Below are 27,626 nucleotides of genomic sequence, written 5' to 3'. Positions count from 1 at the left end.
AGCGCGGCCCGCGCCCAAGAGCCGGACCGCGGGCGCCGCCCACAGTGCTCCCGGGCCCGGCCGAGCGAGGCGGCGCGGCTTCCGCGCCATGGGGCGGTTGCTGGCTCTGAGTTTGCTGGGGATAGCGCTGGCGCTCCTGGGCGAGAGGCTCCTGGCGCTCAGGTAGGTGGGGTCCTCTCGGGTCCCCAGGCTCGGGGTGGCCGGGGCTGCGCGCGAGGGGGGGACCCCGGAACCGGCGGCCGCGGAAGACCTCTGCATCGCTCTGCTCCTTGGCCGGCGGAGCTCCTCCACCCCAACCCCCAGCCGCCAGCAAAACCCGGCACACTTTGGGCTGAATCGCGAGACTTCATAGCGAGTTTGTAAGCCTGTGCTGCGCCAACCCAGTTATTTCTTACCTAAGTTGACAAGCGAGTGCTTTGCGATTTACCGAGGGGGAACCTAGTGCTTTAACTTGAAAACAAAACTATTACTCACGCACTGAAACTTTAATTATAAAGATTTATTTCAGGTCATTGGTGCTGCTTCTCTTTGTTGCCCAAACCAGCCTCCGTCTTTAATAAAGTTGTTCTCCATCTCTCCCCTGCAGAGTTTGAGAAACTCTTCCTCTGCTCTCTAACCTTGGCACGGTTGATCAAAGATACTTGAGATATTCAGCTACTGTTCTTACATCATTTCCTTATTTATCTCTTCGCCTGGGAACACTGAAGCCAGAATGCCAAACAGGACACGCCTAGTCCATCTCATGTTTTAGTTATAAGGAAAAAACGTGGGTGATCAGACGTCATAGTCTCTAAATTATCAACTCAAATTATGTTAAGCCTCACGCGAAAGAATTCCAGAAATGCTGAGCACCTTCTCTGTACGCTGTGCACTCTTAGCCTCCTGTAATAGAGTAAGGCACCGTTCTTACCTTTGAAGAGTTTACCCTATTAAAGGGAAGGAGAGAAATAAAACAGATAAATTAGGATGTTCAGGACAGGTACAAACCAACCCCTGTTGGCTTAAGGAGGAGAAGTTACAACTCCTGAAGGTGGAGTTCAGGAGGAAGAGACATCTGACACTAGCCTTGAGGGATGGGTGAAACACAAGTGGGGATGAAGGAGGCAGTCCCAGATGGAGAGTGCAGCGTGAAGAGAGGGAATGGCGGGGGAAGTTTAGATTTGAGCGGAGCATAAAGTTAAGGGATGAGAACAGTAGGAGTAGGGTTTTGAGATGGTTAAATCTACGTTGAAAAATTGGGGCCTGCATAGATAGGCCAAGGGGAACTATCAATGTTTGCTGTATGTGTTTTATTTTTTTAAACAGGAACCTGTTTAAACCATCTAAAGCATAACCAGTTGGGCTGTGTAGAGATGACCTGGGAGGCTGGATTGGAGTAGAGCAGTGGTTCTCAGTCCTGGCTGAGCCTTAGGATCTCCTGGAGGCCTTCTGTCTGGGCTGCATCCCCAGCAGTTCCAATTCTGTTGCTCTGGGTGGGGCCCAGATATGAGTATTTTTTATTTTAAAAAATTCTCCTGAAAATTCTAACATGCAGTTAGAGTTGACAAGTACCAGAATAGAGAGCAAATAGACCTGGGGAAACTAGTTAAAGTCTTGCAGTAGTTTGGCCCAAACTCTGGAACCCCAGGGATGAGGGGTAAGGCCAAGGTGATACTAGAGTTTCCAGATCTGCTGTCTTAGCTGCAGCTTCAACTGCTCATAAAGCGATGCCAGGAGGAGGAACAGTGTCTATGCAACAGGAAGCATCAGAGTTGGAGGAGGAACATTTACTGGTAAGAAATGGACATGTTGAGCTTAATTTTCATGTTATATAAATGACCATCCTGCTCTGCAGAACGTTATTGAGTCAGGTGATTTTGTATGATCTGTCCAGCTCTTAGTTTCAAAGGCAGGACCACTAAAGTTCTCAAGCTCATTAAATTATCCCTAAAGTTCAAACCACCAGTGTTTCCATGAGTTGAAGTTTTCTCAATTAGCAGTCAATTTTTTCTTCTTACTAATCTTAAGGTTTTAAATTCAAGTCCCTTTAAATGATAAATGTAGATGCGAACCTAAGAAAAAGTAAATAAAGCTTATTTACATAGAACGCACCTGATAGATCATTTAAATTTGAATGCATCTTTTCTTTATAAAGACGTGACTATAATAAACTTTATTGAGCAGTGACTTCATAGCGTTGTAACCTCATTGGACAGTTGAAGCCTTATACTGGCTGATGTGAGAATGCTGGGGTGAATGATGGGTGGCTAGATCTAGCAAATAAAAATGTAGGACACCCAGTTAAATTTGTATGTCAGATAAACAACAAATCATTTTTTAGTATATGCATATCCCATGCAATATTTGGGATGTAATTAGACTAAAATAGTATTCATTATTTATCTGAAATTCAAATTTAACTGGGCATCTTGCATTTTATCTGGCAACCCTATGAGTGCAGAATATCAAGTGCCTGCTATTTACAAAGTTTGGTGGAGTGCTTAAATGCATAATATTTCTCCTTTCAGACCCTTAGAGTATTTTGAAAAGCAGCATGTTCCCACCTCCACATAAAGAAAGGCTCTTCAAAAACAGGTTTTTGGTTTGTTTTTTTCTCTCATCTGCTGCCTTCTATTTCATTATTCTATTTTTAGAGATGGCACTTTGGCACTCAGGTTATTTCTCTCCCCCAGGGTGCCCACTTAAATTTCAACTTGGATTTCAGATAAACAGTGAATGATTTTTTAGTATGTAAGTATGTCCTGCATGGATAAATGGAATCAAGGTTGTCTCTTTCCTTCTGAACTATAACTGGCTCAGGTTCCCAGGGGAGGATAGCATGTCATACCCAACTTTTCTACTCCTCCCTCGTGGAGCAATAAAGGAAAAAGTAGAAATACACATGTCCCCAGGCCAGTGCTCCCTGTTGCAAAGCACACACCCTTGAATGAATCATGAGACTTGAGTATATCAGAGACCTATGCCTGAGCAGGAACTCCAAATACAAGCATCTGAACTTTTTGCTTGTTGCTTGACACCTTTTATGACAGCTCCACCAAGAAGCTATCCAGTCAGCTTTTGAACACTTCTGAAGGGGCAGACTTTTTTTCAACCACCATCCTCCTTATTTATTGTGTGACTACTGTTCGCTGGTCTTTGTGTTGAAAATGTCAGCAGTTCATTATATTAAACTAAAACATACATTTACTGACATTTGGAAAGAAAGCCCTTTTACCTTCCTGCCTTCTTCCAGTCTTCCTTCCTATATTATACATAATATTAACTGAGGCTTGGAGAGGCTGACTAGTTAGTTCAGAAGTTAGTGCCAAACCTGTGTTCTAAGCCAGGTCTTCTGATTCCAAATATAGTTTGTCCCAGCTTCACCATGGCCTCCTCTCTTCTCTGCCATTGGAGCAAACTTTCCCCAGCTTTAAAAGCCTAAGCACAAATTCTTAATTAAGTATGAGCATTACAGGGGACCAAGGGGTGAATTCCAAGGGGTTTTACAAGTCTGTTTGTGAAAGATAAAGCCCCTGTTTGTCTGAATTTAAGTCTGTACATAAAAGATAAAGCCCCATCAGTGGTTTGTAAATTCAAAGGCAGTGAGATATGGAACAAACCTGGTAGTAACACTGTGTTCCCAGTTTGCTCAAAGCATATTGGCACACCAAACTGGTGCATCCTTACTGTTACCACACGATGAGGCAAGATAATCAGTAACTGCCCGTGACCCATTCCACTTTGGATGGGTAATGCCTTTTCCTGAGTGAAGGAAATAGAGATTCATTTCATGGTAATGACTGTTGGTTAAGGGTTCATGCTTTGTAGCTAGCTCGCCTGAATTCTCCACTATTTTCATGAGACCTTGGCTTTTATTTCACCTTTCTGTGCCTCAGTGTCCTAATCTGTAGGATGGGGATAATAGTACTATATGCTCCATATAGGGTCTGTAAAAAATAAATGAGTTCATTCTTGTAAAGTGCTAGAACAATGTCAGACATGTAGTAAGTGCTCAATAAAGTTACCTGTGATGACAATGACGTTGGAGCAGGGGTTCTTAGATTTTTTTGTGCCATAGATCCCTTTGGTAGTCTGATGAAGCCTTGACTCCTTCTCAGCAAGCATCATGTTTCTAAATGCATAAAATAAAATACATAGGATTACAAACCAAACTGAAATACTATCTAAGTTAATACTAATTTAAATACTTAAATTCTATTGTCAAACTATTTAAAAGATCTAATGCTGGGCTTCCCTGGTGGCGCAGTGGTTGCGAGTCCACCTGCCGATGCAGGGGACATGGGTTCGTGCCCCGGTCCGGGAAGATCCCACATGCCGCGGAGCTGCTGGGCCCGTGAGCCATGGCCGCTGAGCCTGCGCGTCCAGAACGGGAGAGGTGAGCCATGGCCGATGAGCCTGCGCATCCGGAGCCTGTGCTCCGCAACGGGAGAGGCCACAACAGTGAGAGGCCCGCATACCAAAAAAAAAATAAAAAAAAAAATCTAATGTGGGATATAACATGGCCTTCTTTATTAAAGCCTTAAGTAGATTTAGAAGTAGTTGAATACCTAACAGCAGATACTGTGAAGCAGAGATGAGTATAAATGGTATTTTGAGATCTCTACAACAACTAAAATGTGATGAAACAATGTCTGTAATATGTTAGTGACAGAGTCACAGGTACTGCTAGTAGAAAGCTCAGTGGTTTGTTGCCTACACTCATCATCAAAAGAAATACTCAGTTTCAGTCAGAGGTTTAACTAAAGATGTGTTTTTTCCCCCCATCAGAATTCAGAAACCCCTGAATTTTACCCATGGACTCTGTGAGGGTCACTGGACCCCAGATTAAGAATCATGATGTCCATGTTTCTGATGGGGGTCATTGGAGGAATGATTTCTGGCTCAGTTGAAGGAAGGCAGTATGCATTCTTTCCTGTGTTACACCTATCATATACTCGTAACTAAAAGGAAAATAACCAAATTCTAATGAAAAGGAAAAGGAAAGTGAGAAAAACAAAAGGAACCTAGAACAAAGAAAGCAAATAGCTTTCATCTAGAGTGTCCATTTTAATAGACTAGTAGTGGTGGCCTGGAACATTGTGTCTAAGCTGGCTCTGAGTTAAAGAGAAAGAGTGCTGTAATTGATTAGCAATGTCTGCATGACAACAGAGTGGCAACTGCCACACCATCTCTGATCTAGTACGTTCATAAGCATGCTGTGGATGTAAAGTGTTAGGGAGCAAATAGGCTGCTGCAAAAATATGACTTATTTGTGTTTGTACCACTTATTTATTTATCTGTTTTTGGCATTAATATATGTAGGCTTATTGAACTGCTAGTCCAAAGAGTTTGTATAGCTTTCTCTTGTATATTCTCCAAACTTCTTAAATCTGTTATCATTTAGGAGTGCTTTCAGCTGCAAGTAGCATACCTCAAATTAATGGTAGCTTATACATATTGAAGCTTGCTTTTCTCACATGATACAAACTCTGTGAGTCATTCATCCTAGAGCTTGTCCACTGAGTCAGTGATCACATCAAGGAACTAGGTTCTGATATTTTTGTTCTTTGATCCTCCACTGTTGGCTTTGTGTCCTCACACTTGTGTTAAGGATGCTGAATGATTGCTGTAGTCCCAAGTACCACATATATGGTCAAATCATGAAGAAGGGAGGAGTGTTGCCAGTTAGCTCTCTTCTTGTGTCTGCCTTTTATACCAGTAATAAATTTATCTTTCCCAAAAGGATGGGTCATATGATTACCCCTAAAGTACAAAGGGGGCTGGAAGCAAATATTTGTCTTGCCCGCTTCTGCAGTGGAAAAGAGCAAGGAAGAAAGGGGTGTGAATGGCTTTATGTTTGTTAGCTAATAGGGTCTGCCACTCTGGAGTACAGAAGTCCACTAATGAGTAGGGAACTGATAGTTCTGCCAGGCAAAAAGCCTAGCAGTTTTCTGCTGAAAGTCTTGATGGGCCACAAAGGATGGAAGCAAAATCCTCTCTCTTTAATCATAAAGGAAACACAAGAAAAAATGACTTGATTAACTAGTAACAGTCCTTGTGTTACTCTTCAGTTTTAATAGCGGGCAGTCTGCCTATCTAGAGATGATATTGTACAACTAAACTAGCTGATGAAGATCGTCCTGTTAACAAAGTGTAATCATCAGTCATTGATGCAAACCTAAGTTGACTCTGAAAAATACCCCACACCAAAGTGTCCAAACACATAGGAATTTTATTTTATCCATAGAATTTTTTGAGAAAGGTAGATGGTAATTAACATTACCCCATCTTTGTTTAGTCAAATGGGCATAAAAGTAAGTTGTATAAAATTGACACCCAAACCAACACATGATACAGAAACTTGATGAAACTTCAGCTGTGACCTACTGACTTAAATTTACATCTGTTTCTGGAATCACACAATGTCAATAAACCTTGGAGGTCATTTAGTCTCATCCTTATTTTTATACATAAAGAAGACTAAGGCCTGCAGAGATGAATTGACCTGCCGAAGGTCATGCAGTCTTGCTGCTATGACAGAAACGTGGTCTCTTCACCCCTTTCTGAGAAAAGTACAACAGCAGATTAGAGCCTCTGGGTGGAACTTCCTGGCTGGGTGCTGAACTTCAGGGAAGTCATTTTCCTCATCTCTAAAATAGGGATAATGGTACCTACTTCTTCGGTTTGTTTTAAGAATTAAATGAATTCATTCAGGTAAATCACATAGAACAGTGGTAGGCTCAATACATGTTGGCCCTTCTTAGTATTGATTTCCTTTTACCACCCATGATTATCAGCAGCATCCTCCTCACTAATATTACTGCTACTACTTATGTTAGGCTAAATGTACTTGTTTTCCCCTTTAAATCACTGCTGGGACTCGTAGACTTGAGGTTTTTTTGTATTTTTTTTTTTACTGCTTTATTTAAATTTTTTATATGTTATTTTCTTTATTTTTTCTATTACATTAATATATTTATATCTTTATTTTATTCATTTATTTTTATTTTATTGCTTTATTGCTATGTTGTTTCAAGAAGTTTAACAGTATTTGAGTTATATGATTCCAAATACATACTGATTAACAATTTAATTGGAAACTTTCATATATATATGGATATATATATATGAATTGCCAAAATATATAGTTGCCACCACCTGTTGGTAATTCTGGGTTGTCCAGGCCTCGGCTTCTTCCATCTTGCCAAGAAACCAGTAGCCTTCCCCATATTCGGTGTCTAGAAGTCGGAAGATGGCAAGGATATGAATAGGAGAGAGACACCTGGCAAATTGTCATATTGTCTCTTAAACGTGTGGTACATGTGAACCACTTTGAAACATGTAAACTACTCGGCAGGCACACTTGTCATTCTTTGTGGATGTGGAGAACAGAAAGAGAAGGTGAGACAGTGAGAATAGGGAAAGCCTTCAAACAATAGAGCCCAGATGTGTTTGCTCACCTTGCTTGGTGGCCCTGTACTCCAGGGTGGGAAGGAGGAGGGAAGATGCTTTATTAGAATTCAACATTTTCTCATTATTTCTTCACTTCCGTTTTTATGAAATTACAACAGCAAGTAGTTTGTCTAGAGTAGTTGGTGCTCTCCAACCTTCTCACCCCAATAAACAGTCATGGGGATGGGACCTTTCTCCACTTGTTTCTTAATAACTATTTATGAGGTATCTTCTGTGAACCAGGCTCTGAACAATGCCATTTTCTCTTGGCCTGCTTTCAGTCACTGTGTCATTTTGCAGAGGGTCTGGGCATTTTATAGCTCCTCTGGGTCCTCAGAAGGAAGACAGGGCTTCTGGTTCTACATCTGAAGCTCTTCCCACAACACAGGAGCTGTGACAAATGGGACCTGGTGCCGTGTTTACATTTGCATAGGAACTTGCATTCCAAGTTGTATTTGTTGAATTATTGGCTTCCTTTTACGACCCATGTCCACATATAGAACTTTGTGATATGCATTTTTATTGTAATTTCATTTCTGGTGCTATTTTATGTTCCTACGCTTGTTTTCTATTTTCTCTTTTATCTGCTTTAGATTTATGCTGTGTTTTATGTATTGCTGTAAGCCTCTTTAAACCCTTTCTGCTACAAAGCAGGGAATATGTAAACAGATAGATTTTTTTTTTTAACAGGAATCGACTTAAGGCTTCCCGAGAAGTAGAATCTGTAGACCTTCCAAACTGCCACCTGATTAAAGGAATCGGTAAGTCTGAGAAAATGCTTGTTACACAGCTTACATTCCTTGGCCCACAACACTAGAAAACTCATTAACAGTATTCTGGCACATAATTACTGTTTATCAGAGGAAAAGTCACATTAGATTAGCAAAAAACTTTTCAGTCAATCTCTTTTGATCTCACGCACCCTGTATTTCTTCTTCTCTCTTACTCTCACTGTGATTTATTAATTATTTGTACAATCCTATGTTTGTTTTAGACTTCTTGCTTGTTTAGTGACTTTGCTGAACTCGTTTTGTCAAGTCTGTATTCTGTATTTTTCAAGTCTGTATTTTTGTCAAGTCTGGATTATGTGTGGCCACTGAATTCTGTGTACCATTAGCCCAGGAGTCAGCTGGTGAAAAGTCAGAAGGAAGAGAAGTTATAAAATAGAAGATAAAAATCTCCCAACAAAATCTCTATCCCCACATATATTACTGAGCCATGAAAAAGAATGAAATAATGCCATTTACAGCAACATGGATGGACCTAGAGATTATCATACTAAGTGAAGTAAGCCAGACAAAGACAAATATCATATGATATCACTTATATGTGGAATCTAAAAAAATTATACAAGTGAACTTATGTACAAAACAGAAATAGACCCACAGATATAGAAAACAAACTTATGGTTACCAAAGGGGAAAGGTGGGGAGGGATAAATTAGGAGTTTGGGATTAACATATACACACTACTATATATAAAATAGATAGGGACTTCCCTGGTGGTACAGTGGTTAAGAATACACCTGCCAATGCAGGGGACATGGGTTAGAGCCCTGGTCCAGGAAGATCCCACATGTCGCGGAACAACTAAGCCCATGCGTCACAACAATTGAGCCTGCGCTCTAGAGCCTGCGAGCCACAACTACAGAAGCCCGCACTTTTAGAGCCCGTGCTCCGCAATAAGAGAAGCCACGACAATGAGAAGCCTGCACACCGCAATGAAGAGTAGCCCCCACTCCCCACAACTAGAGAAAGCCCGTGCACAGCAATGAAGACCCAATACAGCCAAAAATAAATTAATTAATTAAATTAAATTTTTAAAAAATAAACAACAAGGTCCTACTGTATAGCACAGGGAACTATAGTCAATATTTTGTAATAACTTATAACGGAAAAGAATCTGGAAAAGAACATATATATAACTGAATCACTATGCTGTACACCTGAAACTAACACAACATTGTAAATCAACTATACTTCAACAAAATATAAATAAATAAATAAATAAAAACCTCCGCCTCCCACAAAAATAACCTCAGATAGAGTTTCTGTTTTATCCTTTCTGGTATTTCCAGTGCAAATGCAAACAAATATATGCATATACATTTATATCTATTGTTTTCACAAATGGCATCTTAGTATAAGTTTATATTCTGTAACTTGCTTTAGTCTCAACACAGTGTGAACAGATTTCCACATCAGCACATGTAGATCTACCTCATTCTTTTTAATATTTGCACGTACCATGATTATTTACCCAGTTCCTTAATGCACATTTGAGTGGTTATAGTTTTTTGCAACTACCAGCAAGTCAGTGAACTTCATTGTGCATATAGTTCTTGCATTTATTTATCTGAAGGATAAATCTTTAATAGTGGGATTATTGTTCAGTTAGCACACGTTTAAAGTTTTGATAGTCTTTGCTAAATTGTTCTTGCGTTGGCAACACTAATAAACTCAGTACCCCATGTTTATAACCACATTCACTCCAGACAGGATTCATAATGCTCTTTTATCAAAAACAAAGTAGTGAGCCTTTTCTGGAACACACAAAGAAGGCTTCCATTTCATGGAAACTATTTGTTTTCAGAGAAGCCTTTTCTACTTCAGAGCTACTTTCTGCTCACTGCTCCTCCTGTACACATCTGTTTCCTCTGTGCTCTTGTCCCCTTTTCTCATTGCTACTTTTGTACTTTTTCCCGTGCTATCTCCCTTCACAAGACTCCTTGACTTCTTTCTCCTGGGGTTTCCCCTCTTTGTTTATTGCCCAAACACTTAGCAGGAGGATACAAACTCAGTGTCAAATACCAGATTGTCCAGATTGAAAAGGTCTGTGCTGGATAATGCAGACCGTCCTAGAATTAAGGTTGTCTGGAGTCCCAAAACCCCAGCAACTGCATCCTGCCTTCTGGCCGCAATCACGAAGAGCCCCCTTGGAACTGGTCACTAAGCAAAAGCCAGATGGCGTCTGGGAGGGACGTTGTACAGGTTGGGAGGTTGAGTCAGTGACCTCGGAGGTTACTTTTGCTACTGAGTTAATAAATGTCAAATTATTAAACAGCCCTTGGCCCTGTGAAGCCCACCTTCTGCGAATTCAAGCCTCAGAGTAGACAATAGGGCACAGCCAGACACATTACTGGACAAACTGCCAAGTGTATTGCTGCTACAACTCACTGGAATGGAGGGCTCCTCAGAGAAAAACAAGTCCAACAACATTTGTATTCTGAACAGGCATCTGTCTGTGTTTGTGACCTTTATGTTGTGATGTGTGTGAGCTGCTGTCTGGAATTGGGAAGAATGAGGAAATATGTCACCTATGGCCCCTCTTGTGAAGTGTTTAATGCCTCTGAGGCACTTCAAAAGGCAACAGAGCGAAGACGATGAGTGATTAGAAGCACATTTGGGATACATTTTTAGATCTAATTAGAACTGTGCTTTTTCTCCCCCCCTTCTTTGCTTTTGCTCTGTGGTTAGCATACACTATATGAACATTCGTTGAATGCTATGTCAGTGATGCATAATGGTTAATAATAGCTTGTGGTTATATGTTTTTAACAACAGTTGCTTATTCAGTGGTCTTTGACTACAAAGGAATAACAGGGCATACTTTCCCATAGGCAAAAGCAATGTCTCTTGGTAGGCAGCAGGAATAGAGGGGTTCTCTTTTTTAGTTTCCACTTTGGAAACAGTAGCAGCCATGCAGTTGAGGCCAACTAATCCCTCCAGGAGTAAGACTACATCCCCTGTCCCCCGAGTCCCCATCAAGACAAACATACACACACACACACACACACACACACACACACACACACACACATAAAATAAGGCTACATTCATCATGACTAGAAATGAACTCTTTGCAATTCTTAGGTGCCTTATACATATCATATCATCTCATGTCTTTCTGTTTTAATAAGTAATAATCACTACCACATATCATACAGGACGTGTGCCTTCATGGGGTCAGAAAGTAAGCTCACTATTTATTCTATTTTTTTGTATTCCTTTCCAGTGTGTCTAACAGACAGAAACTAACATTTGGTATAATATCGACATCTAAATCTTAAAAATTATAATTAAAGAGCTGTTTAACTCTATTTGAGGCTTAAAAGTTTAAAACATTTTAAAATGTTTTGAAAATGCTGGCATTCAGAGTCCTGGACTAAAACAAAATTTTGAATGGATTATTTCTCTTGAGTTAATAAATGATTTTATACACTTGGCAGTCAAGATCTTTATAATAACTGCTGCTTGAGAGATTTTTTTTAAAAAAGCATTAAAGTTTGTAGCCCTTGTCGTCAAGTACTTTACAATCTGCCTATGAAAAGGAAAACAGAAAAACCCACTATGTGAGATATAGATATGTTTTTTCTTTTTATAGCAGATAAGGACCTAAGGCTCAGAGAGGTTAAATAACTTTTGCAATTTTTTTCCCAATATAGTAATTTCTCCCAGAGTGATTAATACACACATCTGATTAATGAACCAAAAAAGTGGAAAATAATAGGCTACATTACATTTTGGATACTCTGTTGGGTATGGCAACGGCTGATTTGCTGTTATAAAGTTACAATAAGTGACTTAGAGAAGAGAGAAATTGATTCTCTTTTATGTGACAGTCCAAAGATAAGCAAATGACCTAGGGTGATTAGATAACTCTACTCCATGTGGTCATTCTGGGACAAAGGCTGATGAAGCAACACAGCTATCTTCAACATATTGCTTCCATCTTCGTACAAGACTAGAACTCCAGTTGTTGCCATTTCCCAGCAGGAAGGGGTAGAAAGAAAATTTACATGGATATTTTTACTTTATTTTACCCAGTAGTTGCAAGTAGTTTACCTTGTACTCTCATGTCCCATAACCTGAACTCAGATAAATGGCCACCTCTATCAGCAGGAAGGGGTAGAAAATGTCTGTAGCTATGTTGCCATGTACCTGTAGCTGAAAAGAAAGAAGGGGAGTATGGATACTGGGGAGCAGTTGGCCATCTCTGACACAGATAGATAATTGCTAAAGGAATAAGAAGGGATCAAAATCAGATATGCTAAGTTAGAAGACTTTCCAGAGAAAGAGTGTTTGAAAAAAAAGTACAGGATATGAATTGATGAAGATCTTGGTGAAAGGCATGGAAGCAAACATTTTGGGGGAAAAGCCAACATATGTAATTGACCACAGTTGGATTTACAAAGTAAAGTGTCTTCAGAGAGGAACCAGAGGATGGTTCTGACAGAGAAATGTCATTAAATGCTAGGTTGTATTTTTTCTATGCAGTTTTAAGTCAGAACAAAAGACTTGAATCCCAGCTTCCCAGCTTGTGACCTTGAACAATTTACTTAACCTTTCAACGGCTCCATATTCTCTAGTCTAAAATAAGAGATAATAATATTGCTTCTTAGAGTTACGAAAATTATATGAATTAACATATGTAAAGTACTTATAAGGAGCCTGGTACTTGGTAAACACTTAATATATGTTAGTAGTTATTACTGTTACTACTCACACTACTACTATTTCTATTATTGAATTAGAGGAGAAAAAATTAGGTGTTATGAGATGTTAAAAGCCTACTGTCATAATGGCTATAGAAATAAAGATCGGGGAGTAGATCTGGAAAATATTCTAAAGAAAGCTACAGATACGAATTTTTTTCCTTGGAATTAGGTAACAGGATTAAACAGAAAGAAGCAGCAATGTGGTTGACATGAATATATCTTTTAAAAAACATTGTTCTTTTCTTGTTTATTAAAAGAATATGACTATTTGTAGAAATTTTTAAAACAAAGAAGTATAAAGAAGAAAATGAAAATCACTCATAATCCCACCACCCAAAAAAACATTGTTAGTTTTTTTCTACATATCTTTTCTTTGTCTATGTGTGTAAGCATGCGCATGTTGAAATTAAATTGTCTTAAATGATTTTTCAGGAACAACAAATTTTAATTAACTGAGCTCCTACTCAATGGATCTAGAAAGCAGAACTTGGACTAGACTTCTGTGTGCAGGTGTGTGTGTGTGTGTTCGTGTGTTTGTGTATGTATACATGGTGAAGTGTTCCTTGGTCCTTGCTCTTTATCAGTTGAGAAACACCATGGCACTAGAATCTAGAGGTTTTTAACTTTTGGGAGGTATCACAGACCCTTTTTTTTAATCTGCTGAAAGCCAAGAACATTTTTCACAGAAAATGTCTTATCTGTACATACACAAGACATTTTGCATTGCATAGAATTTCAGAGGGTTCATAAACTCTTTGAAACCCATATGTGGTTACTTAGGGGTCCACAGACTGCAGGTTAAGAACTCAAGCATACAGTGCTTAAACTTATATCTCTCTTCTTTCTGAGAAGCAAGCAGCATATGGGTCATCTTTATGAAGTGAAGTTTTTGGCTTTTTTTTTTTTTTTGCTTTTCTCCACTATGATGGAGCCAGCAACACTGGAGGCAGCCAGCCAAATGCAAACTCAGGAATCAAAATCCATATAGCTGGATAGATGCTGTTTGTTTTTGACAACCTAGAAATAATCGTGGAGAAATCCTTTGGAGAGGGCTTAAAGTGGAAGGTTGGATTTTGTGGACTCAAAGAATGTGTCATGATTTGGCTTAATCTAAGCCATTTTTATTCCTCTTTTCTTGTGTTTGGGTCTATTATCTGTCTGTGGAATTTACACAGTGAGACCACTGGCAAGGTCTTATGTCTAATTATTTGCTGTGCTGTGTGGAGTGTACTGCAGACAATCGATAAACAATCAATAGTAATTGTAGCCTGTTTCAGAGACACTGTTAGAAGTTTCACCTGGCTTAGGTGCATGGTATTTTTCATTAATCTTCTTTTGCTAGTTTTTTTTCTGTAATTTAAGCCTAAATTTAAAGATTAAACAGAAAGCTTTCTTTGCTTATGAGAACAAGCAGGCATTGTTTTTTAAAGAGGGACTCTATAATCCCAGGTGTTTTATCTCTGTTAATGAGAGAAATGTCTGTGTTTGCTTCCGATTGAGTGAGCCGAGAAAGGGACAAGAATATTTGCATGGTTAAATGAAGATGAGCCCTTCATTCTGAAAGTAATATTCCCCTGATGTCAATTACTTTTGTACAGACATCTGGATGTTTATCATAAGAGTGTACAGATGTCAACTTTTTCAGTATTATAGCTGGAAATGTGGTGATTACTTGACTTTGATTTGAGTAGACATAAAATCTCTAACATTTAAAGTCAGAAGTTCACTGCAGGAAAGGATTTAGACTGACGTTTATTAAAGAGAGTGGTTCCTTGGAAGAAAAAATTGGAACCATTACGAAAGATACAGATACTGATAAAGTAAACAAAGCTCAACCTAACAAGTCACAGAATTCGAACATGACATTTATCTATTTCTTGAACTTAACAGAAGCCGGCTCTGAAGATATTGACATACTTCCCAATGGTCTGGCTTTCTTTAGTGTGGTGAGTATCTTCCTTCCCCAGTCTCAATGGAGGAGGTACAGGGGAGTTTGATGAGGCCTTCAGAGCAGTAACTTGTTTTTAAAGTTCCTCACTTTCAAGAAAAAAGACAGGTCAAACAGGATCTTGGAAATTTTCTGAAAAAAAAAGACAGGTCAAACAGGATCTTGGAAATTTTCCTCCAGCTTCTCTGAATGTAGGGATGAAAAAGTCTTTGCCAATTGATTTATTACTCTTTATGTTCCCACTGCCTTGCACTAAAATATTCCAATGCAATCTGTGTTCTAAAAGTTTGCTATTAAAAAGAATATTTGGGGCATTATTGTGGATATTTGATACTACATTATGCTATTTTAAATACAGCATCTACCTTTCCATTAGATATTCAATTTGAAACTAGTATTCTTGCTGTTATTATTTATTTTCAAACAATATACCAACTTTCCTAGACAAAGGCCAGTGCTTTTGCTTTCTTTCTTTTTCCCCAAATAGCCTAACGTAAGTGGAATGTCATTGACTGAGCTTATTTATACCCTTCACTTTTGCCTTAATTTTTTTTTTTTTTTTTTTTTTTTGTGGTATGCGGGCCTCCCTCTGTTGCGGCCTCTCCCGTTGCGGAGCACAGGCTCCGGACGCGCAGGCCCAGCGGCCATGGCTCACGGGCCCAGCCGCTCCGCGGCACGTGGGATCCTCCCACACCAGGGCGCGAACCCGGTTCCCCTGCATCGGCAGGCGGACGCGCAACCACTGCGCCACCGGGGAAGCCCTTGCCTTAATTTTTATAAGCTGAAAAATAACAACCTTTTCAGGCATACATTACAAAGACTTTAAAATTGATTGGCCTGAGTGATGCTAGGCTACACCAATATGCATTCTAATTAGAAAATTGTATATGTGGGCCAAGGAGGAAGTTCTGACCACCTCTGTCTCCTCCCTGGCGTGGGCCAAGGTGAGGGACCTTGGCATTTTCATGGATTCAGTTTTTCTTGAGCAAGAAGTATCCAACTTTGAAGGCAGCCTGTAGTTATTCTGTTCCCTCTCAGCAGCCATTATTTTCAGGCACTGAGACTCAGGAAAGATGTGAAAAACTTGGAGATGCTTCAGAAGAGAGTCACAACACTAATAAAATAGTTGTCAGACTTATGAGAAAGGTGAGAGAACTCAGCTGAGATGAGAATGAGGGTTAGAACACTCTTCAGGTTCCTGATGGTTTTTATATGAAAGGCTGTGAGTGGCTGGTTTTTTACCATAGAGGGAGAAAAGAAATACTGTAGACTTTGGCAGAAACATTGATATTTATATGGGTTGGCCGAAACGTTTGTTCGGGTTTTTCCTAGCATCTTACGGAAAACCCGAACGAACTTTTTGGCCAGCCCAATATTAAATTTTAAAACTATGGCTTTAAAAGTTTTAGTTAATTACCTACACACAATGAATAAAATGACATTTCTAGGAGGACTCTGGGTTTGTGTAGAAGCACATGCTTGCACGTATATCTTATATTCTTAGGAAAAAACACTGAGACTCCTAGTCAACATTATTCATAACTAAAATGCAAATACCCAGAGTAGAGTAGAAGGCAGTGGCTTTTTTTTTTTTTCAAAGAAGCTGTTTTCAGAGATTTGCGTAATCCAGAAGTCACCTATTTCAAGATTTTCTCCCCACAGGAATAAATTTGAATTAGGAGGGGTGAGGTCTCCAAGCACAATAAATCTACAGCCATTTCAGCTGAGAGGCTTAATATAGTCACAGTGATCTTGTAGCCAAGTCAACAGAATTTCTTCTGCTTGTTTTTCTCTTATCCTTCTTATCTCTTATCCTTGGTTATATGACTTTTCTTTTCTTTTTTTCAAATTTAGAAACAATCTCATTTTACTGATGTTTTTTAATTTACTCAGCATTGTCTTTAATATTTCCTGGAATGCACTCCTTTCTAAATGAATAACTCCTACATCATGGCATTTGTTTATTCTTCCAAGCATTGTAGCCAATTAGCCCATCCTATTTCAAAGTTACAGGCTTGAGGGGCATCTCAATACTAACATCACACTTAATGAGGAATTAGATGACATAGAATAGAAAAAAGATTTAAATGACAGTGTGAATGTACTTAACACTACTAAACTGTACACTTAAAAATAGTGAAAATGGTAAATTCTCTGTTATGTATATTTTACCACAGGTGGAAATAAAATAAAATTTGAAAAAGAGAAAAAACAGGTTAAAATGATAGGGAGTATTAAAAGATAGGGAGTATTACAATAACTATGGAGAGTTATTACATCCCTGGTAGAGCTTCCTGAGCATTGAAACCCTATCATTTATGGGACATTAATAAAGAATAGAGATTATTAACCACTGAATTGGCACTGCCATGTAGCAATAGCATAATTGCAGTTTATTCTACTTGTTGGGCCTTGAAGTTGTGTAATTCTGATAGATTTTTTTTAATTGGAGAAAATTTCTATTAAATACAATTTGTGCATAAAGTGAGATTTTTTTGGTACTCTTTTAAATTTGCATAAAGTATGACTTGAAAGATTTAAAAGAGAAAAGACCTCGATTATTTTAGTGAGTGCTGAAAAAGCATTAAATGAAATTCAACTCTCATTCCTGATTAAAAGCTCTAAAAAAACTAGAAGTAGAAGGAAACCTTCCAGAAACCTACAGCAAATACCATTCTTAGTGGTGCAACATTAACTGCCTTCTCATTAATGTTTAGAAAAGGAAGAAAATGCCCTAAAATACTGTAACCATCAGTAATCTACTAGAGTTCTTAATAACCCAAGAAAACAAGAAAAAGAAATATGAGGTAGAAAAAAAGACAAAACTGCCATTATTTTCATTTAGTGTGATTACCTGTTTTTTAAACAGTCCAAGAGATTCAGCTAACAGACTCTTAGACCTAATAGGCGAGTTGAGTGATATGGTTGTATTCAAAATGAACATATAAAACTCAATGGCTTTCCCATGCACTAGGAAAAAACAAATAGAAAATGTAATACTACTACTACTACCAGTAATAATAAGGTTTCATTTGAACAGCAACTTAATTTCTGAAATTTATACAGAAAAATAAATGAGCAGAAATATTTAAGACGATTTTGGAAAGGTAAAGCAATGTGGTGTGGGATGTGAGGACTTGCCATATATATATACATATTGTATCTTATAAATAAAGCTATAGTAATTAAAAAGTGGCATATTAGCACAGGATTTAGGCATGAGTCCAAACAGACCAATATGTAAACAGGGATCTAGTACATGATAAAAGCAACATTTGGAATCAGTAGGAAAAGGACAGACTGACTACATGCCAAGCACTGATCCAGGCCTTGGGGTCTAGCAGTGAACAAATGAGACAAAGTCCCACCTCATGTTACAATGGGGAGAGAATGAATGTGTGTCAGATAGTGGCTTATCTCCGCCCTCAACTCTGTGTTATCTCCCAGTCCACCAACCTTCTGGTTACCCTCTGAAGAGACTAAACCCTTAGTCTTCTGCCTCAACTCAGAAATATCAGTTATTGTTCAGCTTTCAGCCTCCCAGCTTCCAATTATTATTTTTTTATATTGTTTCCTCTCTGCTGTCTTTGTGTTTGCAGGTTTATGCCACCACCTTTAGCCAAAGTCTCTATCATTTATTTATAGTTGCCACTTTAGTCCATAAAAATACTTAAGCCTTTATATTTAACTTTTTCCTCTGTTTTAAAAAGGGTCTAAAATGTCCAGGCCTCCACAGTTTTGCACCAGATAAGCCTGGAGGAATACTAATGATGGATCTAAAAGAAGAAAACCCAAGGGCACTGGAATTAAGAATCAGCCGTGGATTTAATTTGGCTTCATTTAATCCACATGGTATCAGCACTTTCATAGACAGTGGTAAGAGCTGATGAGCTACCAACATTAAAAAAACTTACAATGGTTTGCAAATGACTGTGGAAAATAGATTTGGATCATATCTGTAGTAAGAGAACAATTAACTCATGAATTACTTCTGTATTCTTCATACAAATAAGTCCATCATTTGCCTCTTCAGCTGGCAGTAAGTTATATACTACATTTAGAAATTTCTAACGGTTAACACCTGAAAGAATGTTTAGATCTCATAACCTTTTCAAATATGTTATCATTACATTGAAAAAGAGCTATATTTGTGAATTAAACTATTAACAGATTATTCATGAATTCTGTATATGGAGTGGGAAACACTCTTTCTTAAAGGTCAGGGGACCAATGATCAGAAATAACACCAGACAGACAGTGATGGGAAAGACAGGGAAGAAGAATGATCTGTTAGGTCGTCTAACAGCTTATACATTCAACCTTTCCTTGCTCGTGGTATTTAAATGTCAGTGTCTGCCCAGAGGTCCTATGGTTATGTCTTGTAAATTAACTCTGTTCTTTCAATTCTTTAGATAACACAGTTTATCTCTTTGTTGTAAACCACCCAGAATTCAAGAATACAGTAGAAATTTTTAAATTTGAAGAGGAAGAAAATTCTCTTTTGCATCTAAAAACAATCAAACATGAGCTTCTTCCAAGGTAGTTAGTCCTTTTGTTCATTCTCTGATTTATCTGTAGCATTTTCAAATATTCCCTATGATGGTCCTTTCACCTTTTATAAGAGCTGAAATACACACATATATATACACATAAACAAATACATGTATTTATATGTGTATGTGTGTATACATAGTTTCCTTGCAGAGCAGGGAAAGTCGATATCAGTGTTCTATGTGGGCTCCCTTGAGAAATAAGGAAACACTGGACTACCGGGGATTTGACGGTAGAAGACAAACCTCACCATTTTTCCTTCTGTCACCTCCCATTTCAGATGACTCATCATCCAAATAGTAATAATACCTGTCCTGCCAAGGAAGAGTAGTCTGCTTTATGTGGAGTTTGTATGCTTAGTATGGGACTAACAAGAACTGTTTTCACAAGGTAGCTGTGGGCCAATGGCCCTGCAGAATTGGAAGCGGGTCACTGCTATTTCAAGAACATAGGGCTGGTTGATAATGTGACTAAAAAAGAATTATGTGCCCCTCCCCAGCTCAGCTGCATCTTTTAAGTTTGAACTTGATGAATATTTTTAATTTCTGTTACTTCCCTATCTAGGACTTAAGTGTGTAACTGCCAACCATTCTTCCAAAAATTCACTTCAAAATAAACAGGAGTATAAGTACCATCCAGGCAGCCTTTGCATTAGGGCGCTGTTTCAGAGAGGGGACCCATCTTCCCTGTAGCTCTGTTTTTCCTTCAACAAAGGAGAAGGCTGCTCTTTCAGACATTTTTGCATAGGGTAATTGGAATTTAAATTTAATAACACCCTTACCTAACTGGTTTTAAAAATGTAATTGTTTTTAGCATATAAATCTCTCACCTGAAGCATTTCACTATGGCAATTTCATCATTCATCTCTCCGCAAGTGTTTATTGAGCGCCTGTTCATTCTCGGCAGGTTGGCTCTGTGAGTCAGGTAGAAATTGAACAGTCAACCTTAGTTTGACTAATAACTAAGCAAAGGAACTCAGGAAAATCCAGCAACTGAGAAAAGGGAAGCTACGTAAATGTTATTGACAGCCCAATCAGCTCACCAGCCAATGAGGCTCCACCGAGCTCTCTCCCTTGGACAGCTGTGTCTTTTCGTATTGTTGTTAAACCCTACATTTCTTGCTGTCAAAAAACATACTCTGTTGGCACCAAGTTCTTTTTCCTTTTATAATAACCTGCCATAATTGCTAAATGAGCTGTCTTCAAATTACCCGGTACCATAAAAAATTGTTCTCTAGCAAATGATATTATAGTAGATTACATATGACTATAGCCATGTGATTTTAGCTGAGCTTTTCCTGGGAAACCTCTCACCAAAAATTTAAAGCACATATTATGTAAACCTTCTGGAGACTTAATCTTTAATACTGAGACCAACTGGCTTTTTATTTTCTCTCACATGTTATTTTTCTCTTCCAGTGTGAATGATATCATAGCTGTTGGACCAGCACATTTCTATGCTACCAATGACCACTATTTCTCGGATCCTTTCTTAAAGTATTTGGAAACATATTTGAACTTACACTGGACAAATGTCATTTACTACAGTCCAAATGAAGTTAAAGTGGTAGCGGAAGGATTTGATTCAGCAAATGGGATCAATATTTCACCTGATAAAAAGTATGGTCTCTTATAGAAGTATTTTCATTTCTTCTCAGTCATGGTGCTGGGCCAAATTCTTTACTTTGCTTTTTTTTTTTTTCAGTGTAGAAATAGCTTACTTGATATTTTTGGTCTATGATAAATATACTATATAAAATATTTACAAATATTACTATAATACTATAATATAGAATACATATATGTAATATATTATTAAATAGATAATGTTTTATATAAAATATATACATATATGTACTATATATTTACATGTAATATATAAATATATATTTATATACAGTATATAAATTTGGTATATATCATTGTAGAATTTAATTTTATAAATGTAAATTTTTATAAAATGGGTTCATATTTATATATACATATTAAAGTATTAGGTAGGTGTTTTCCTTTTAAATAAATATAGCATTGTTTTATTGGCTGCATATTATTCCATTTTCAGGATGATTGTAAACTAATTTAACCAATTCTCTATAAATGGATATGTAGGGTTTTTTTTTTCTGTATAAAAACCATTTTTTATTTCTCATTTACCACTGAAACTTATCCAAATATTTTTAAGGAAAAACCCCCCAAGGGAGAATTACATACAGCACAGTGGTTAAATCTTCAGATTTTGGAGTCATACAGACCTAGGTTCAGATGCCCACTGGGCACTGGCTAAATGTGGGGCTTTGAGCGCCTCCTCTTTGCACATTTGTGCAAATGTTTCTGTAGAACAAACCCCTCAAAATACAACTACTCACTTAAAGGGTGCTCCTTTTAAATGTTAACTTTAATAGATACTGCCAAATTGTCCCCCCAAATTATCTCACTATTTTTATATATCCAACTGTAACCTATAGGAAGGATATTAAAGTCTTTATTAACTTTCCCTTTTACTACCTTAGCACACTGAACAATTTAAACTACTACAAATGTAACATGAAATAAATCTGGCATTCTGTGACAACTAAATGTCTATTTTCATGACAATTTCTTCTTTCTTGTTGATTACAGAAAATGAATATAGAATCATTTAATTTAAATTGTCTATAACTGACCCAATCCAACCTCTCCCACCAAATCTGTTTTTCTCCTCAACTCTCATCTTTCAGTTATGAGAGTCAAACTTTCCAGTCACCCAAGCTAAAAATAATAACAATAGGGCATCCAGCTTTATTTAACTCCATCTCTCTCACCATTCCTATTCAGCCATTGAGCAAGTCACACTGGTTCTATCTGTGCTTCTGTCCCTGATCCTCACCCCCTCTTCCTACCCCTTGACACCTGCTTGGTTCAGGTTCTCACCCTCTCTGGCTGGAGTGTTACACTTTCTTCCCACTTGTTTTCAGTCCACTTCCATTTTTCGCACTGTTGCCAACTTTGTCTTTTATATTCCACTGCCCTTTCAAGATCTCCAAAAGAGGGACCTCAGTCTGCTTCATCTTTGAATCCTCATACTGAGCACAGCCAGTCACAAAGCACATGCTTAGTAATTGTTGAACAGAACTGACCATTTGTTATCATGCCACTCTGTTATTCCAGAAATTCAGTGGACCCCAGTTGCTTATCAAATCAAGGCAGGCTAATGGGTTGGACTTTCTTTAATAAGCTAGTTCCAACCTCCCTCTTCTACTGTTTCCACACTTACTATGCTTTAGACAAGAACTCATTATTTTGCAAAACTGCCTCTCTCATTCTTGCCCCTGTGCCTTTGTTCACATGTTTTCTTTTGCCTAAAAGATGCTTTGTCCTCATATCCTCAAATCCAGTCTCTTTTTCCATGTCCACTGCAGATGCCCCTTCCTTTGTAAGCCCTTCTGTTTTTTTAGGAGTTAGAGATTTCTTCAGTCTCTAGACCTGAAATATGTCTTATGGTACCAATCATGCTGTATTATTTGTTTAATGTGTCTAAACCATCTGATCACCCCAACACACTACAAACTTTTCAGGAGAAAAAGCTGTGTCTTCTTCATGTTTATATCTGTCACAATACTGAGTTCATGGCTTTACACACTATAATTGCTCAATAGAACAGTTGCCATGGAACAGGCAATTCAATGAGAAAAATTACCGTGAAGTAGTCCATTAATTCACCCTCCTTAGATATAGACAGATTGTTCTGAATAGATACTTATTTCTAACTCTTACATTTCTCTATATGTTAATAAATATTTGTTAAATATTAATAAGTATTATTATTCTAATAAAATGTGTTCTGTTTTATACCATATGTTTCTACATGTAAATGATCCCTTGAAATATCAAATTATATTGTAGAATGTAAAAGCTTTTTTTTTGAAACCAAATATTTGTTTTACTGTCCTTTCAGTGGCAAATATCACAGACTTTATATTTTAAATGATGTCCTATATTATTTTTCCTTACAAACTTTTTGAAAAATAATTTAACAATTCGATGATTGTTGTAGTAACACTGAATTGATTTTGAAAGCTTACTTTTTAAATAAAAATTGACCTTTATCAAGCATTCCTTGAGGGCCCATCATTGATTAACTTCTTGGCAGGTTATTAAGACTTATTCGTCATACTGTGTTAATGAAGCTTTATATTAGCCTGGGGCTCTAACCAGTATGTCCTTCCTGCAAAGGTACATCTATGTTGCTGATATGTTGGCTCATGAAATTCATGTTTTGGAAAAACACCCTAATATGAATTTAACTCAATTGAAGGTAAAATATTTCTTTCTATATCTAAAGTAGACATTAATCTTGAAATTACATAGTTATACTATAACAATTCCTCACTTAGAACAGAATAGCCAGCGTTGCTATTCTGGGTTTTTCACTGCTTCCTCTCTGTAACTGGCCAAGTCTCTTGTTTCCCACAATCACAAGAACTGACTGATTACATGCAGCAGTGTGTTGGGAGGGATATTTGCATCAGATTTAGAGCCCATTCCATGAAGTACTGATGGCACCCGATGAATTCCAATAAGAATTTTCACAATTGAAAAGACTAATAGATGAATTCTGAAATGAAGATTTATGCAAGTTGTCAGTTCTTTCAATAATAAATGAAGGTAGAAATTGGGTTCCACTCCATTATTATTTTCTTCCTGCTTGACAACACATATTTTAGATTAAGAATTTCCTATTTTGCTTTGAATGAATTCCTTGAGCTAACTGATCACTGTGCATCTTTTAAGGGGAAAGGAATTCATTTTTTAGAGAGATTGATTATTGCCCCAACTTTCTTAATTTTAGGAACAATGAAAAGTGACTCTAAACCAGTGTATTAAATTTATTTTAAGCAATATTGGTGTTAAACGGTGGAAGCAGGAGATGGGTGAAATTTCCCCATATGCATAGGGGCAAGAAAGTTTAGCCCTAAATTATTTAATCAAATTTCTCATGGCATTTAGATATTGACATTTTTTCATTTGGAAGGTACTCAAGTTGGATACACTGGTGGATAATTTATCTATTGATCCTTCCTCGGGGGACATCTTGGTAGGCTGTCATCCTAATGGCCAGAAGCTCTTCGTTTATGACCCGAACAATCCTCCCTCATCAGAGGTGTTTATATTTTTTAGTTTTTCAACCTTAATTATTCAAGTCCTTTTAAACTAATAATACAATAAACTTATGTAGTGGTTGGTTTTGTAATTGCTTTAAGCCAATAATTGGCAGAATTTCACATTGTTCAAATACTTTTAGAAAGGTAATCTTTTGATGTATTAAATTACGGTGGAAACTAGTCAAAAGACCTTTTTATAAAGACGTGCCCTCCTTGTGTGGTATACTGGCAATTTTTTAAATACCTGGCTTATTGTCAGCTCTCCACATGTCACTACTTTTGTTCGTGCTAAAGTAGTGAGAAAGTAAGCACATTAGTGTGGAAGTATTTCTATTAATGCTCAATTACTATAATAACACTCAATCCTGTGTTGGCATGCAATAACTAGATGGTTTAAGAAAGTACTTTCTTTGAAGGTTTAACAAAGTAATTTAAACATTAAAGAAATTGGTAACTGCTATTTTCAACAGCATGTCCTCCTAATCATTGTGTCTTTGTGGAAGATTATTGGTGACTGAGTGACATGGGTGGATGGTGGTTCTATATTAATCCTTTGTATCTCCTGAATAGGTTCTCCGCATCCAGAATATTCTATCTGAGACGCCTACAGTGACTACAGTTTATGCCAACAACGGGTCTGTTCTCCAGGGAAGTTCTGTGGCCTCGGTGTATGATAGGAAGCTGCTTATAGGCACTTTATACCACAGAGCCCTGTATTGTCAACTCTAAATGGTCCTTTTGCTATGCAGGCGTGCTAGCTTCTCTTAACAATTTTCTATGAATTGCTAATTCTGGGGGACTTTAACCAGCAACGTTGACCCAGAAATGTATGACATGTATAGTAAATTTATTTCATTAATGAAAGCCCCCCTTCAGTTCACATAGCACTTTTAACGTAAAAGGAAAGTGAACAGTTTTTTAAATTGCCAAGTAAAGGTGAGAGAAGAAAGCTGCTTTCGGTAAAGTGAATACACTTTGCATAAAATAAGCCTGCTTTCCAACTGCCAGAGCGTGAATTCCACTGAAACAGGGTAGATTATATTTCCTTAAAATGTAAGTGACCTCAGCTCCACCAGTGTGACCACTGTGACTCAGAACTACTGACAGGTAACATGTTTTGATGTTTTGTACTTACATCTTTGTTTACTATTAAAGAGTTGGAGTTATATTAAAGACTAACTAAAATCCAAGTTTTGTCTGTGCTTAATTCTCAAGGCACATCCTCAGCGGGGTAATGAGAAAGTGGCCACTTCTTTGTGGGGTTTCCTTGGGATGCGCAGGCATGGCAATACTAATTTTTCTCAGCTGAAAAACTAAACTATTTGAATAAAATAAAACAAAGAATAAATATGGCAACTGGAATTCTCAATTAATATGGAGTATTCCATCAGCTCTATTTCTTAATGGGAGCCCAGCTTGCATACAAAGAGGAGATAACAGGTTGGAGCTGGAAGGTCAATCATGCCACCTCCTTATTGAACACAGCTGTGAACTTCATCAGGTGAGATGAAGTCAGCTATCCAGGCCCACATGGTTAATCCCAGCAATGTCAACATCAGGGTCTGCCTCATAGAGAAGCGTTCTTTCCACTCACTGTACCTCCTGTAAATTCATCTCATACCCTGAAGAGAGACTTTCACATGTCTCTTTCCATTGTAACTTATCAAAGCACTTCACTTCTCATACTCTTCCCCCATCTTTAGCATCATTATAATCAAAATATTTGTCAGTTACTTATAAAGTGAAAGACAATGCATTAAAAATGGTACATTCATTATCTCATTTAATCCTAATTACAGCCCTGAGGGAGTACGTATTGATATTTTACCACTGTTAACACTTCACAGATGTTCCAGGTCACACCTGGTAAGGGGTGGCTCTCAATCTATTTCTGATGTCAGAGGCTGTACCATTATCCACTGCATGATGCTTCTGCCATGGAACTGATGAGGATCTCGTTATTTACTCTTCTTCCTAATATATAGTTTCTTCTGTTTTTATTATCAACTTGAGTTCTGCTTTTAGATGGATCATTTAAAGACTTAAATGTAAATTGCATAAGTATTCTTAATCTTGGCCTCTGTCCATTTGGCCTATGTTCTTATTTACATTTTAAAATAGTCTGTTACTAATGTATATTGGATGTATTTCATGCTAAAATAATCATCATTTTCTCTGTTTGCATTATTCATGGAGAAAACATTAAGTCACAGATGAATAAAGCAATATTAAATATTATTCATTAGGGATCCAAAACCAAGAAGCATATGTTTTAGATTTTAGACTACGAGCAATGCCTATCTAAAAAGCTACATTCACGAAAAGTACCAGAATACAGTAGGCATAAGATAGACTTTTTTCCATTGTATTTATTAGAAATTTTATTTGGACAAAAGTAAATACAAGTTAATAGGCACATGTATTATTTATCTTAGAATTAAAATAAGCTTTTAAAAGATAAACTCTGGTTTTTGGCCTCTATGGGCCATGAAGGGTTCATAATTATATTGTGCACCTATTTATGGTGATCTTACTGGGATCATACACTGAATTTAACAATTTGGTTGGTTATTAAGAGGTCAAATCTTTCAAAAGGACTGAAACTGCAATTGGGATAGGCCACCACTAGGTGGATTTAGGTCTCAGGTGGGGGTGGGGGTGTATGTTTTAATTCTTTTAAATTAGAGATCCTGTTCAGTGACAATAAGTATCTTTTTTCTCCTCTCTCTTTTATTTATTTATTTTTTTTTTTACAAAACCTCAGCTCTTTTACAACAGCTGAATGTGAACATGGATACCTAATACGCGGAGGAAGGAAAATTAAATATAAGCTATACTATTTCTTTTTCTCATTTTGTGTATGGATTAATTATTATTGACAACTAATCTAAGGCTGATCCTTTTTCTGGACCGGATTTGCTCAGTTTGAATGCTCTCTCGGAGACACAGCTTATCTAGGCTGATGAATATTTACTTGGCAAAACAATGAAGAATTAACAGCACCTACCATCACACCACCCACATCCGCCTTTCTCTGGCCACCTGTAGTTTTCCTTACT

General features: G+C 37.6%; 1 protein-coding gene across 4 annotated transcripts; it reads left to right on the top strand.

Annotated features, from left to right (window-relative positions):
• PON2 (paraoxonase 2) lies at window positions 1–25,757 on the top strand. 4 transcript variants are annotated; one of them, XM_007117344.4, is made up of 10 exons: window positions 137–162; window positions 8,122–8,192; window positions 13,361–13,438; window positions 14,819–14,874; window positions 18,587–18,752; window positions 19,289–19,415; window positions 20,846–21,046; window positions 23,639–23,720; window positions 24,438–24,566; window positions 25,138–25,757. In XM_007117344.4, the coding sequence occupies exons 3-10, from the start codon at window positions 13,396–13,398 to the stop codon at window positions 25,294–25,296; spliced, it is 963 nt and encodes a 320-aa protein (XP_007117406.2). In that variant the 5' UTR covers window positions 137–162; window positions 8,122–8,192; window positions 13,361–13,395; the 3' UTR covers window positions 25,297–25,757. The 4 variants fall into 4 exon arrangements, with proteins under 4 accessions (XP_007117403.2, XP_007117405.2, XP_007117406.2 ...); XM_028490028.1 differs by lacking the exons at window positions 137–162; window positions 13,361–13,438 and adding exons at window positions 827–892; window positions 1,681–1,772; XM_007117341.3 differs by lacking the exon at window positions 13,361–13,438 and having other exon boundaries at window positions 1–162.
• Window positions 25,758–27,626: the final 1,869 nt, after the last annotated feature.

Source organism: Physeter macrocephalus, chromosome 5, assembly GCF_002837175.3.
Source record: "Physeter macrocephalus isolate SW-GA chromosome 5, ASM283717v5, whole genome shotgun sequence".
Lineage (NCBI taxonomy): Eukaryota > Metazoa > Chordata > Mammalia > Artiodactyla > Physeteridae > Physeter > Physeter macrocephalus.
The sequence above is the reverse complement of the archived record's forward strand: the minus strand, read 5'-3'. Positions and strand labels throughout refer to the sequence as shown.